This window comes from Haliaeetus albicilla, chromosome 2 (assembly GCF_947461875.1).
Source record: "Haliaeetus albicilla chromosome 2, bHalAlb1.1, whole genome shotgun sequence".
NCBI lineage: Eukaryota > Metazoa > Chordata > Aves > Accipitriformes > Accipitridae > Haliaeetus > Haliaeetus albicilla.
Window position 1 is genome coordinate 4,392,426 of NC_091484.1, and position 15,382 is coordinate 4,407,807.

The following is a 15,382-nucleotide window of genomic DNA, read 5'->3' on the forward strand; positions in this document are numbered from 1 at the left end:
ACGGCTGCGCGCCCTCGCAAGGCCACGCCGGAAGCATTCCGCTCCTTCTGGCGTATTTCCGCTTCCGCCGCCGGTCCTCCTTTTCCGCCGCGGCGCACGCGAGGTAGGAGCGGGCTGGCGGTGCTGCTCCGGAGGGAGAGGCCGGGGAGGCCCGGAGGGGGGCCGGGGGATGATCTTTCCTCGGTTTACTGGGCTGCCGTGAGGCTCGGGGGGAAGGGGCGGCGTGCTCCGGGTCTGGGCCCGCTCCCCGCGGGAGGGGCCCGGGGGTAGCAGCACCCTGGGTAAGCCAGGCCTTGAGGGGACGGCCTGTGAGCCTTGCCTTGCTCCTTGTAGGTGTTAGTTCTCGGCGCCTGTGCCTCAGCGGCAAGCCGAACGAGATGCAGAACGACGCCGGGGAGTTTGTGGATCTCTACGTCCCTCGGAAATGGTGAGCGGTTCCCTTCGGCGGCGAGGGTGCCGGTGGGGGCGGCGGGTCTGCGATGTGCGAACCCCGAGGGGCGGGGACCGTGGCAGTGAACCGCGCCGGAGGCCGATAAACGGTCTATGCAGAAGCAGCTTTTTCCGTCGTAGCGAATATCTGGGGGGGGAGGCCAAAAAAAAAAAAAAAAAAAAAAAAACAACCAAAAAAACAAGCCCCCAAATCAACCCAAACGCCTCCGCCTGTTTTCTGTCTGTTTCTATATTTCTAAACGCCTTAAATACGTGAAGCAAAGACCAAAGTTTAGGGGAATACTGTGCATCTTCTGTTGAGTAACTGTCAGCCCTGCAGTCACAGCTCATAGGTGGTTCGTTTCAGAAGTAAATGTGCACGCTTGTAACACGCTCGGGTTTCCGTGCGACAAGCTCTCCTTGTGAACCTGTTAAGTCATCGCTTGTTGCTTTGGTAGCACATCTTGAGTACAACTTTGAGGTTCTAGTAAATGGATAGCGAGAAGCTTTTTGTGAATGTGTGTGTTAAAAAAAGAAAAAACACTAAAAGATAAACCATTTGTATGCACGTTATTAGATTTAAGTTGAACGGTTTTTACAATGTGATTTTTGAGGGTTTGCAACCTGAGCGTCTTTTGACAGCTGTAATGGCTCCGAATGAAAAAGGCATAGGAACTGCATTCTCACAAATTACCTTGAGAGCTGTATTTTTTGCACTTTAGAAAAGAAAAGCTTTTTATTCTGTGTGTTTTGAAGGTGTGTGCTGCTGTGTGCACTGTGTAGGGGTGAACTAGGCATACAAAAACCAAAGTGAAGGGATAGTTGGCAACTTAGCATGATGCTACCAATTGAAAGTCTCCTTTAAATGTACTTAAAACTATTTTAATTTTCTGAGCACTGAAAGCTTAAACTGTTACTGTCTAAACTTCTTGTGCGGCTTTAATTTGCATGTAGATTTGGCCTTAATGGTTTTCTTTTTCATTGTCACTGTCTGTTTCCTTTTGTTTAAATTTATCTTGTTATTTTATTCCTTAGCTCTGCTAGCAACCGAATAATTGGTGCTAAGGATCATGCTTCTATTCAGATAAATATTTCTGAGGTAAGTTTCATAGCAGAAGAACGTGATGAGAGAACTACACCTATAAACTTTTGATAGAAGTTAAGAAATATAACAGCTTGTGCTGCATCTCCAGATAATTCACTAGAGACCATGTAAGTGTAGAGCTTGAGGGCTTTCAAACATACAAATATATTACTATGTCACCCCTGGTTATTTTTCAGCCCATTGGAAAATACTCATTATAGGGAGTTTCATAAAGCTCTGTATAGTCTGTTAACTGTTTGACTAAATAGAAGTTCCTAATTAGATATTTAAAGTTATAAATTAGGAAATTCCTTGGCCTTCTGCCTTCACCTATCTGTAAGAAAGTACTGTTCTTCAGGCTGTCCTTGTGCACCATTTTTTAATTTTTTATTCTTGTTGATCTCTGTGCTTTTTCTAGTTTGTCCAGCCTTCAAGAAAGATACAGTTTGCAGAGCAGAACTCTATTTCTGTTCTGCTTTGCCTAACTAAAATGCCATCTTCCATGTTTTGCTTGCATCATTTCTGTTAATTCTTGATACTGCTGCTCTTGATAGGTGACAAGTGAGATTGCTTGTGTGTTTTGTGTGCAGCATTATCATTTCATTAACTCAGTGCTCGGGATATTATATGCTTAGAATTTTTCCTGAGGCATGCTGGTTATTTGTATTGACTTGGTCTTGTACATGTAGTTTTCTTTCTGTAACATAAGGAATTTGTTCTTGTCTAAGTTTAATTTCATCTTTTCAAGGTAGCATTATTGTGAATCCCTCCAAGCTTAACATAAATGCTGAGAAAACCACAGTAGACTTGACTCCTGCAGGATCTCAGTTAATGCACGTGGGCTCCAGTTAATTTAAACTCCTTTCAGTGTGCTTTTTTCCCCTCCACTTGTTTATTGGTATTCACCTTGCAGGAATTCTGTGGACACAACGTTCCTATAGCTTATGAGCTATGTAGCTTGATTTATTTGTTCTTGAATGGGAGACCACAAGACTATGTCCCGTGTTTTTAAACAACTGAATCTCTTGTGTTATCTGTCTGACTAAAGAAATCATTTTAAAAAATGCTCTGTTTGCGATTTCCTGTAAATGTTAAGGCGAATACTTTTCTTGTTCACCGTGTTTCATTCCTTCAGTCATCCCTATTCCTTGTTCTCAAAGGATCAGAGATTAGCAGAACTCAAAAACAAACCCATGTAGTATTACAGGGTTCACTACACTGTTTAAGTTCATGATTTATATTGTTTAGTCTTTTTTTCCTGTTAAATTTCTCAGCAACTGGAGGAAGTGAGACAATGTGTGTGCCTCAGCTTGGGCATTTTTCTACCTGTGTAACAAGACTGTCTCCTTCCCTTTTTCACTTCAATTTTCCTTAATACTGATCTTAATGAAAAGAAACATGAAAAAATTAACAAAGGCAGTAAAATCCACAAGTAAACTTTACATTGAATTCTTACATTTTTTAAGAACTCAAGCATTTTCCTTTTTTTAGCCACCATTTTCTGTGGTGTTCTTGTTACGCTGTCTGATCCATTAAACTTTATAGCTGTGCTATGTAATAAACTATAAATTTGCTGGGAAAAGATATTCTATAGCTGTCTTTCTAACTTCAATATTTGCCTTGGGTTTTTGTAGTTTGCAGAAAAACATTTGCAGAATTTTAACAAACAATTTTTATCTTTGCGTGCTTGGCAAGTGTGATGTAAGAGTATAAAATTTTAAAAGAATCTGTGTGGAGTAACTTGTGTGCAATTACAGGTTGACAAGGTAACAGGCAGAGTAAATGGCCAGTTCAAAACATATGCCATTTGTGGAGCAATTCGTAGAATGGTAAGTACTTTCTTGACCTACAAAATGATTGTGCATCTTTTTATATTGATTAGTAATTTTTTAGATTGATATTTGGCCCTGAAAACACAATGTGCCTTCAGCTCATTCTAGAGGAAGAGCTTTTGTGGGGATAATGAAGACAGAGTGAAGACATGAACAAATTCACTTGCAAGAATCAGTTTCTTCTGTTTTTTTCCTCGTTCCTTTGGTTTGTAGAATTATGGGGGGGGTGGTTGGTTTTTTGTTTTTTTTTTTTTTTTTTTAAATCAGTGAAGGATGCAAGTGGATTTTTTTTCTTCTAAGAATGTACCAAGCTACTAACATCTGGCTTTTATCTGTTGTTTACAATTATTAGAGATGATACTGCCATAACTTAAATTTCTTAAACATGGTGTGAAGCTTCTTAGAGTTCATCAGAAGTCTGCTTACCCAGAAATATATCTTATTAAAGCAAGTGTATATTTTATCAAATTAAAACTATTTCTTACCCTAAAGGATGACAAATAATTAACAGCTTGTTTTGAAAATGCTAATCTGTGCATATAAAATGTAGTGATCTGCAGAAAGCGTTCTGCATTTCACTACCAGCATTAAATGCTGCAGCTGCCTCTCTTTTTAATAGTGTATCAGCAATTATTTGGTCACTTTATAATCATCTTTTATTTTTTTAAAGGGTGAATCGGATGACTCCATTCTGCGTCTGGCAAAAAATGATGGAATTGTTTCCAAGTACGTATGTTTATCTTATCCTCTAACTCTTAAAGGAGTAACTTCCATACCCAAATCCAACTTCTAGGATGAAAATGTATACACTGTATTTATAGGATCACTACATAGTCGGTCAAAAATATTTACTTGAGCTGTTGAAGCAAACTGGTTTGTAACAATGTTTGTTTCATTTTCTTCTAGGAACTTCTAACTGAAGAACCTCTGGTATGGAACATCTGATATAAAATAAACAGTTCAAACCTGTATTGTGCTGTGTCTTCTGTTCAACTCATAAACATCAGTGGATTTATTATAGCTAGTCTTAAAAGACTTAGAAATGTGTGTTTTCAAAAGATACACAGATTATGATTAGGAATCTTAAAACAAATCAGCTTGTAAAGCAGTGCCAGAGTTGAAAATCAAGAATTTCCACTTCACTCTTTGGTTCCCTATCACCTTTCTTTTCCAGATTTAATAAGTTTTGCAATTGTAGCTCAACTCCTTTCTTGATCTGTAACGGAACATTTTGCAATATAGCAGTCTAATTCAGCTTGCTGAATTAGACCCTGCAGTACTATATCCTGACACCTCTGCTTTGTGTGCCAAAATATGCCAGAAGTATGTTGTTTCAAGGCCTTTTTTTTTTTTTTTTTTTCTTCTTTGATCAGCTCTTCACATTCAGCTTTGGTATTGCATTTGGAAAGTGCTGTGCTCAAGGTGCTATAGCTGTGCTAATGAACCTTTGGGATCTTGCGACTCATTCTAGTGGGCCATAGTGCTTTTGGCAGTATTACAACTTTGTGAAGTCTTAACAGTGTTAAGCTGTGTATTAAATTGCAAAAGCTCTACACAATCTTTATTTTCCTCTACTTTCTGCAGAAATTGAGAAACTGAATGCAGTTAGTGCTAAGCTAGGAGCAACTGCTGGCACTAAGATACAGGTATAAGAAAAGCAAAGGGTGTTCAGAGACGAGCAGACACTTTTTACTTTGTGTCTTAAAGTGTCTAGTTCAAATCATTGGCACCTCTATTGGGAAAAGAGATTTCTGACTTTGGCTGTAATTCCACAAGGACTTAAAAGCGTGATGTCTTTCTAGTGGTATAATGTCTCTCTTTTGCAGGAGGGATACAAGGGCTATATCCATTCTTCCAGGTGCTGCTCTTGTGTTGGTAGATTTTGTTTGCACACAGCAGGTTTATTTGTCAGTTGGTGCTTATCACTTCAATAGAATGTCATGTATGGTTTTGGTACTTTTAAAATATGCTAGTGTGATGTCACTAGTATTGAAAATTTCCAGCCAGCCACATTTTTACCAATTTCATAGTATCTACAGCTATACACAGGCTGGCCTTCAGTTGGTGTGTTCTGATCTGTGCGTTCTCAAGAACTACTGAGAGAGGTTATATCGAGTTTACACCATGTTCACTGCTGTGGGATCATCTCTAGGCCAATGTTTGGAGTTGTCCTTACTCAAATCTCTGCATAGGCCCTCTCTCAAAGTTTTCTTAAGTGATACAAACTGTTTGGTGCTGCTTTCCTGTTTATGCTGCAAGCTGTCTCCATGTAGAGCTGGTTACCATGTGGCTGATTTCTGACTTACTTGCAAGTTACTGTGAACGCGTGTGGGTGTGGTAAACTTAAGCCTTAGGCTTCTCTCAGGAGAGCCTGGAATAGGGATGCTATCACCTCTGAACTAAGGAGAAGGATGGCTGAACTACCCAAGTGTATTATCTTTCTCCTTACCTGTATTTTTCTTACTTCTCAGACGTGTCAAAATGCAGCATGTTTCTTTGGAAGATCTTGTCTTGACACCATGGATGTTTATTGAGTGTAAGCAGAGCAAATCAGGCCATGTTAATGTGTAGTTGCAGTGTGGTGTGGGTTTTAATTTTAATCTTTTTTTCGAATCATTAAGTGAATTAGGATTTCAAGTGTAAGCCACTGTGTGGATATAATGAAGTACGTGACTAAACCTTTGTTTCAGAAGCAATTTCATCAGAAAAAAACAAAAAGGCTGTTAACCTTTTTTAGCATAGCTGTAAACTAAAACATCTTTGGTTGCACATTCTGTCTTCCCACTGACAATGCTTGAATTTACTAGTCCTCCTCCAAGCTGATAGATCTTTTAAAAGGTAAACTCCTGAATGTTTCAAGTAAGGGGGAACTCGGCTAAAAAGACCCGAAAAAAGGCTTCATACGTTGAAGCCTTTTTCAACGTGTTGAATTCATGTTGAACTTAATAATACAGAAAGCACATGAGATATGTTTTAAATACCACAAGCAGAAAAAAAATGAACCCACACTTTATTTTTGAGCTATTTTCTTCTAACATCTAAGTCAACCATGAAAGATGCATTAAAACAAAAAAAAAAAAAAAAAGAGGAGGACTGTTAGTTGTGATTCTCCTGGAAATAATTCATTTTTCCAGTAGATAAATCTCTGAAAACACTTTCTGGAAAGACAAATACAGTCTCCAAACTGGAGAGATTTTGGCTTGGCTTATGTCCAATCCTCATTACTTTCCTTTGCACACAGTAAAAGGAGATAAGTTTTAATTTGACTTGATGTTTCTTTCTGACATATCTTAAATTAGCTGCTTCTGCCTTGGCATTAGGGTAGAACTTTAAATAAAACCAGTAACTGTTTGCTGCTGGTAAATCCCTCATTTACCAAAGAGTTTAAATATTGTTGACTTGCTTCTAATCCCCTGCGACTCTGTTCATCCATGTGGATTTCAGTGGAATTCCTCCATAAGGCAAAGTGAACTGACAGCTTAAAAGCTCAAGATGAACTTGAGGTCTCTCAGATGTCTTTTTAAGCAATAAAACTCCATATAGCATACAGCTATACCAAATTTACACTTCTGCTTTGCTTTGTGATACTGATTGTTGCCATTTGTTTTTCAGAATTTTAAAAAATTGAAACAAATTATTTTTTCATTAATTTCTTGTCAAAATAAGCTTATGAAATGTTATGTGCCATACCCTAAACCCTAGTTCAATTGGAAATGGATTAGTGCTGTGCTAAAGACTTCCTGAAGTTCACACCGTCTTCACCAGCAAGACTGCATGGCACATGAAGTCTTACAAAAATTCTGCAGAATCTTAACAAGGGAGAATGTGTCCCTTTAAAAAAACAATTTTGAGTTTCATTTTCTAGTATTGTGATGTAAAATGTTCCTTGTTTTCCTGGGACAGGAATAGTTCAGATCTTCTAGAGCCATGAAAGGGAATGAACTGTACTTGTACTGTACAAGATGGACAGAGTTGCCCTTACATGGTTACATTGCACCAAGTCGTGAAATTCTTTTCTGTTACTTACAAGGACTTGGCAGTGGCATCCTAAAGACATCTGATTTAACTGGGGCTATTTTAGTGTCTTTGGCCAAAATTTTGCTGCTCAGACAAGCCTATCTACTCTGTAAAACACCTGGGGCTTTTTTGGTAGGACCTTGTAGATGCCTCATAACACTGATTTTTTTTCTTTTGAGCCTTGACATTCTTTTAATGAACTACATGGTGCTGAAAAGCTTTAGTCAATCTCAGCTGTAAGTGTATTGTGATCAGAGGTCCAGGGTTAGGAGGCCACTGCATCTTCTATTGCTGGGGCCACAGAATTAGCAGCTTTGGTAACATCACACTTGCTTGCAAGGTGCCAAACAGGCAAAATGCTGCCAAGGCTGGGAAAAGACAAGAGGCAACAAGCTTCCCTGGCGTCATTCGTGCTTCACTGAAGAAAGGAGCACTGTGACTCAGAAAAGGAATAAAAAAGGCCAAAAGTGTCTTTCACCTTCGTGTATATCCATTACTGCTGCTTTCTTCTTCCCAGCTTAAGCTCCCAAGGAGTGTGTGGAGCAGAGGCTGTCTCACTAGTGCTCCTTACAGAAAGGAAGCTGGGACAGCTTGTGAGGGATATAGTTTATTTTTCTAAAGCATGCAGTGATGCTGGAGGCTGCTGAAAGCCTACCTAGAGGACTGAGCTAAGCTGTTAAACTAGATTTGGCAGCAATTTTGGTTTTCAGTTGTATGTTAGGGAGAGCTGTCTATTCCTATCTCCTGTTTTGTTCAGTTGCTGTCAGTCTTCTTGATACACAGAGAGAATAACACCTCTGCTGCAAACATTAATTTGAACAGGTTAAGGGAGGTTTTGATTTTAGTTAATTCATTGATGACCGTTTGTGTTGAGGCATCACAGGGGAAGCAGCTTCCCCATATGTATGTTGGACTAATCAGCCACGGAAAAAATATAGAAAACTAATCAGGCTTTTTTTCCTGCTGGGAAATACACTATTGTTTAATATTAGCCAGGAGTTCTTGACTAAATCCTCAACAGGAACTGCAGGATTAAGAATTAAGAACAATTAATAAGGTCAACAGGATTTTTTTAAATGTATTGTGATGAAAAAGGTATTATTTTAACATCTATTCTCACATAGCCAATAGCGAGTAAAACAAATGTGGCCAGGCTGAACCAAGCATATTATTCTGCAGCGTACGTACCTGAGCTTTAGTGTGTTAATAAATCACGTTCTGTGGTTTCTTTCTACTGGACTGGGACTGTGAAGAAAAGCAGATACATGCCTCTTCTGCTGAGGATGCGGGACCCTCAGTCTGGGAGCAGAGCGTTAGCTCATTTTTGCAGGGCTGTGGCGGGTTGACCATGGCCGGCTGCCAGGCGCCCGCCCAGCCGCTCCCTTGCTCCCCCTCCTCCACAGGACAGAAAATGAGATGGAAAAGCTCGTGGGTGAAGGCAGGGAGATCGCTTACCAATTAGCGTCATGGGCAAAACAGGAAAATTAATTTATTGCTTATTAAAACGGAGCTGGATGGCGAGAAACCCCTACCCCCTTTTCTTAGGTTCGGCTTCAGGGCAACACCCGCTCTGGCTCCCAGAGCTCCCCATCCTCCCCCAGCGCTCACAGGGCTGTCTCTCACAACCATTGTGGTTTTTTTTTACCTCACCCATTTTGCCCGTTCTCACACCCGTTTCCCAGCCACGGCCCGGCACTGCTGAGGCGCTCGCCTGTGCCCTGTGGTGAGGCGGCTGGAACCGGCCGGAACCGGCTGCGTCCGGCATGAGGCGGCCCTGCTTCTCCTCACAGAGCCCCTCCTGCCGACGCCTGGGCACCCACACCCGGCACAACTCTCGTCCCGATCAAAAGGGAGTTAAAATGAAAACCTTTGGTGCTACAGCTGGTGATGGCTTCAGAAATGCCTCGCTTTTGTGTTGCTCTTCTCCTGCAGCAGATCTCCACCGGCTCTGTGGGGGGATATGTCTATTTATCCAGGGGAAAGCAGCGGTGCTCCGAAAGTGAGGCATGGCCATCCGTCAGCCATCTGATAGCGCCAGGAATAAAATGCAGATCTTGGGAGCCCCAGAGCTGTACGTATATTATCTGTTAACCCACAGCAGATGTTCTTCTGAGAGGATGGAGGATGATCCTTGCACAGGGAGGACGGGCTTGCTGGGTGCTGAGTGGGGTTTATTGCAGGGATGGAAGTAAAAGTCACACTTTGCATTTTGATGCGCCAACTGTAAGCTGTGCGCTAGGGCATGCCACATATATCAAAATTGAGTTAATTGCTTATCTGGCTCTAAATGCAATAATCTTTTCACTGCTTTCATAGGGCACCAGAGTCCTGAGAAGCACCTTGATCTATCTATTGATGCATACCAAAAGGCAACACACTGGCGTCCTGATGTGAAGTTACTCAGACTGTCGCCCACTCTTATGAGTTGCAGTGCCTGTCAGGTAAGTGAGGTTGAGCAAAAATGCTAAGATACTGCGTGTTTTATTTCACGAAACAGCGTTTCCCTAAAGTGTTCAGCAAAACTCTATATGGGTTGCTCATTGAGCTGGGAAATGTGATAGTTCATGCTCTAGGCAAAGTGTTTCAAATGTCTGAGGCTGAATAAAAATAGCACTTCAAAATAAATTGGGTAGTGCACTGGGGACGTGGCAGAGATCATTACTTGCAGCTTGTCCCTGGTTCATTCAGTTCTTTCCTCTACAAGGGCTAGAAAGGCTGGGGATTTAATTCTCCCTTTGACTAGTTTGAGGCTAAAAGAAAGGAATTTATACGCCTGATTTCTGTTCTGACCAATGGAGCCATGCTCGCAGCGAACTCCCTCTGCATTCCTGGGAAAATGGGGTCATTTGTGCCAGATCACTCAGCCGAGCGCACGAGCCGGATCTGTGACTGTACAGCCCGCAAGCCAGCTGTGCTGAGGAAATAACGACCTTAAAAAGTCGACACTGCAGTTAAGTGTGGTATCTGCTGATGGGTCATTTTTGCTGCTGTCTTGTGTCGGCTCTCAAGTGCCTGGAACCGTCATCCCAGTGTTCAGTGCATTAGCTGGTAATCTCAAACTTTGAAGAGTTTCCAGGCAAGCTGACCAAAATCTGAGGATCTAAGACTCCCTGTACCCAAAAATAAGTAAATAAAAGGAAGCTAATCCCAGATGGTGCTGATTAAAATGTGAACTACAAAAGGCAGATTAAGGAAGCAGCTTTCAGGCTACAAAGTATATTACCTGAGAGGGAGCTTGATCATTGTAGCACAGAGCTCATATTTCTGGAAACCCAGCACATCTTGACACAGTGCTGCCTTTGGAGAGCCTGCATCCTCCTGCAGAAGGTAATGGCGCCAAGGTTTGGGTCTTTTGATCACAGAGGGAATTGATGTCTCAGCAGTCACCTTCTTGCCAAGTGATACAAGCGTGACCACGTTAGGAACAAACCCTTTCAGGGTAAAGGGAGGCAATTTTATAAGATTTTTCTGACCTTCTCCCAAATGCTGCACTGTCCTTGGGAACGGGAGGCTTTGCAGGTGTGGGACAGGTGGCAGTGTGCGTGCCTGCCAGTGATACTGTGGCCAGCGTTCCCTTCTGGTCTTAGCTACTGAATGGTTGGTATCAGACTTGGTTTGGTCTTGAGGCCCCATATGCAGACTTTTTATTTTCCAAAATGTATAGTTTGTCATACACCTCTGTGGGATTTCTTTTTCAGGCTGGTTTGAGACTATCCTGACAGCAGAGTTAATCCTTGCCTCAGTGGGAACCAGTGCTGACTCACTGCCCTAAGTCTTAATTCCCTGAAAACTTTAAATATTCAGGAAAGTCTCATATACATATATGTATAACAGCTTTCCATGTAGTTATGTAAAAACCTCAAACTATGTCACTTCATCAGATATCTTGTGGGTCATGTCTGTTCTGTTACTCAGCCCTCATTGATTTCAGTGCCTTTAAAAAAAAAAAAAAAGGGGAAAGAAAGAAAAAAGTGCCATTTGCTTCTGCTGAGCAGAGAGCTGTTCCTGGCATGCTTCCCATGAAGTTTGCATCACAGGCATTCAGAGAAACTAGAGCACTGGGGCCAGGGCTCAGGAGACCTAGTTTCTACTTCTGACAGTGATGTTTGTTTTGAGCAAGACCTGTCGACTGCTACATCCTATACTACAATTTACCCATCTCTAAAATGAATCTGATGAAAAAAGTAGGAAGCTTTGAATTGATTTGAGGAGTGCTCAGAAAATGCAATATGAGGTGGCACAGTTCTTTAAATAACTGTTATACAAGGAATATATACTTTAAAGTAGATCTGCAGTAAACTCAGTAGAGTTGAGCTAGAGGCAGGTGTCCTAATTTACTATTTTAAGCCCTGGTTTTATCCTCTATTCAGCTGGGAAATTTTACACCATGAATTTTCTGGACATGCAAATAAAATAATCCAGGTATCTTTTTTCTCTTTTTGAATCCAGTACCATTTATGGAGGTAGGACCATTTAAACATTTTTTTCTTCCTTTTAGGGGGTGGGTAGTGAGAGGGAGGGTCATATCAAAGTTGACTGCTGGAAAGAGTGACTGATTTACAACGCTCTGCAGCTTAAGATAATGCCTCTGGTATTTGGAGACTTCAAAATGCAAAAAGCAATGCTCATGGGAAGCCTGCTCTCAGTCACCCATTACTAGTATCAGTAGCTGGGACCCAGGAGTCAGGAATGGCACAACAGACTGATCATTGTACAGTCCACTGCTACTCCAAGGCACGCAGTTGTAGCTGCCATGTTTTCTCCTACTGCTCTGGCCTAGTCTAAACGCTTCTTGGATCTCTGAGGTCAATGGAGACTTTAATGCAAATTCATAGGGTACCATTAGACTTAGATTCCCATCTTCATGAATTTGCAAAAGGCAGAGCTACACCCGAACACTCTCCAGAAGTGCTCAGAGCTGGGAACAGAACAAACCAAGAGAAATTCCAGCAAAGGGAGTGGTAACTGATTCTAGCTCCAGATAACAGTTGTTATCAGAGAAGCTCATAAATCCACCCAATTTAAACAGAGTGTCAGGCAGCATCCCATTCTGCATTGTGTGTTGCCTCAAGGGATCTACAGCTGCTTGTTCTGATCAACCACTTACATTCTATCTTTCGGGTTCCCAAAAGTCGCTACTTCCTGGAAAATGTTTGTGGGGATGCTAGTTCTGAGTGTCTGTGTGGCCTTAGGGAGAAGGAGCAGAACCTGTTACTGTTCCAATAAACAGACCCAAACTACTGTTTGGCTGTCACTCGGGTGGCTGGGAAATGCACTAATGAGTAAAACAACATATATTGGCAAAACCAACGTGCCAAAAGTATGGAGATTGTTTAAATGTTGACTTTGGGATCTGATTTTCTAATCCAAAGTGTCTGTTGGAATACAAAAAGTCTCCAATAAGAAACAGTGCCAGTGTCTCTCCTGGGACTTGTCATTAAACACCTAATACCCTCATGCTCCTTGAATGAAGCATGAACACATGGGTAGCATCACCTTCACTGCATCACTGTCACCCATTTGGTGTCATCACTGGAGTTGCAGAGCTACTCTGCATCTTGGCAGATGAAGATTACTTGAGGAGGACAGGAGACCACACCATGGTAATCTTAACTCTGGTTTTGCCTAAAGCATTTTATGGCTTAATAAAAACAAGCAAGACCTTTGGGAGAAAATTTATGTTTACTGTTTGGAAAAAAAACCATAGCTCTGTTATGGAAAACTATGGATTTGTTGTTAAAGAACGATGTAGATGTGAGAGGATGAGCATCCCTGGCAAGTAGTTGATCCCAAGTAGAGTGTTAGGCTGCCTCTTGTGTGCTCCAAGTGGTTTCTCAACAACTCCTTCCTGCTGCATTAAAAAAAAAAAAAAAAAGTACTGTGGTAAGCCATCCCTTTTAGGGGATGCTGCAACAATTATTAGAAGCAAGAGGTAGCCATAATCTTGCTATTATTCTAGCAATTCTATAGGGGAAAATCTGTGGATTTATTTCAGCCACATTTAGTCTTTTCCAGCAAACAGTTCTGTAGTTTCCAACATGTCAAAAAGAGCATAAGGGGATTTTGCCTCCACTATCCTGGCTTTTGAATGACCTCGTGGAACAAGGACTAGATGATGAAGTAACCTCATAAAATACTCTTTTAGGAAAACATCACATCATGCACTGCCAGGATGAGTTGTCCAGAACATGATGCTGGGAATAACTGTGACATCTTGGATGAACCTATAAAACAAGACTGTGGACTTACCCCACAAAGTGGAGAGAGGGGTATGAACCCATGGGACTTGGTGTCAATCAAGCAGATGCATCAAATCTCTATGGCAGCCTGCAGTGTAAATGGGGGTATGGAGAGGGGAAGGTTGTTTCTTCTGCTTATGAAAAGGTTCAGCATTTGGCTACCTTCACAAGTATGTAATATCGCCTCCCTGACTTCTGCGGTGAGGAAACTTGGGCCACAAAAGCTGTGTCCTTCTATATAGCCAGGTAACTTCTAAATAGGCTGCTTGTGCCGAAGTAGAACAGTAGCTGTACGCTGAGATCCAGTGCTGTAACAGCTCTGGCACCAGGGGTGACACAGTGCAAAGCAGTATTCCCAAAGAACAGCTCTGGGGAGCAGCATTTGGGAGAAGAAATTGATAAAATGAGCACACGGTGACACAATCATCTTTTTTTTTTTTTTAAACTATTCTAAAAAGTCATTTAAAGAAAGGAGCAGATGGAAATGTTTTATGTTTAGTGAATGGTGAATACAGGTTGGGCAGCAAGCTCTTCTTACTGTCCTGAAATGAGCTGCTTACCTAAATGCTGAACCTGTGATCTTGCTTTAAAAACCATCCCAGTACAGCATCTCACAGTATGGAAGAGGCAATACGGTGATATGCATTTCTTCCTGCACTGTTTTGAAATGCATTGCGCAAGGTGCATGAGGTGTTTTACAGATGGATGCAACCCTCTCTCATGGCCCAGAAGGGAGGGCGAACGGACCGTAACAGAAAACAAGAGGTGAGATGTGAAGAGAGACAGAGTGGCTTAGTAGTTAGATAAAGAGCAGGGAAGCCATGAAACTGGAGCTGATGCCACCAAAACAGGAGATCTGCTGAGCATCTAGAGTGGGTCTGTTGAATCCCTATGCCTGGCCTGCCCTGCTTGTAAGGAGGGATAAAGCGGGATAAACGCAGGAGCAATGGACACATTCAGGCAGGAGTGGGTGAGGAAGGAGTGAGCAGCTGACAAGACTGAGGTGCTCAGTGGTCATGACTTGGGGCAAATTTCAAGGAAAGCCACACTGAGATCTGGAGGGAGGTACTGCTGCCTGCTGGAAGAGATTGGGAAGGGAGAGGTTTTGTGTATTTATACGCTGTGTGAGGCCCAGACATTCAGATCACTGTGCAAGCACTGCACTGCAAGGTGTTCTTTGTAAATGTGTGGGCAATCACAGCTCAATGTGTACTTTCTAACCAGCAGTGCCGCATTCATCTGCACTGTCTGTTAGTGGTTAATCTTGAAAACAAGTAGTACTTCCCTGTCTGCTCATTAGAAATGACCTGAGCAGCAACAGCATAATCACTTGCACTGAACGCATGGCTGGAATCCTTTTGATAAAGCCCAAGACACAGGATAACTTCCTATGCACGCTTTCCTAACGGCCTGGCTGCCTCAGGGCAGACCTGACCGTCTGATTCCCATTGTAGTGAAATTTTAGAAGCAATTTTATTTGTTCCGGTTGGCTTTAATCAAACATCTGGGTTAATAACAGGGAGATTCCCAAGGTTGGCATCAGAGTCGGGAAGGAAAAGGAGTCATTTTGGAGTCCTTCCTTAATCCCAGCTTCTTTGTTAGAAATGTCGGTGTTATTTAATTGACTGTTAAATCCTAATCACATGAGCACCCTCCCTGGGTGTAATCTCCTGTGATAAATTGCCCAGTACTCCCGTCAGAGGCGCATTCTGGTCTCCAGCCTTTGCGAGACTGAGAGTGCCCTGTGATTACAGCTGGTTTTTGGAGAGGGAACAAGGGAG

The 15,382-nt window shown here is 41.9% G+C and overlaps 1 protein-coding gene across 1 annotated transcript; it reads left to right on the plus strand.

The window, feature by feature from the left end:
- The first annotated feature begins 27 nt into the window (after positions 1-27).
- RPS21 (ribosomal protein S21) lies at positions 28-4,314 on the plus strand. Its single transcript, XM_069803819.1, has 6 exons — positions 28-103; positions 334-427; positions 1,465-1,528; positions 3,271-3,342; positions 4,016-4,071; positions 4,252-4,314. Exons 2-6 carry the CDS (start codon positions 378-380, stop codon positions 4,259-4,261), a joined length of 252 nt encoding a protein of 83 aa, XP_069659920.1. The 5' UTR covers positions 28-103; positions 334-377; the 3' UTR covers positions 4,262-4,314.
- The last annotated feature ends 11,068 nt before the right edge of the window (positions 4,315-15,382 follow it).

Excerpts from the sequence above, each read along its gene's own strand:
- RPS21 (XM_069803819.1), top strand. The coding sequence starts at position 378 with ATGCAGAACGACGCCGGGGAGTTTGTGGATCTCTACGTCCCTCGGAAA. Across the intron at positions 428-1,464 it reads CTCTACGTCCCTCGGAAATG|CTCTGCTAGCAACCGAATAA; the intron begins GTGAGCGGTTCC and ends TTTATTCCTTAG. Across the intron at positions 1,529-3,270 it reads TTCAGATAAATATTTCTGAG|GTTGACAAGGTAACAGGCAG; the intron begins GTAAGTTTCATA and ends GTGCAATTACAG.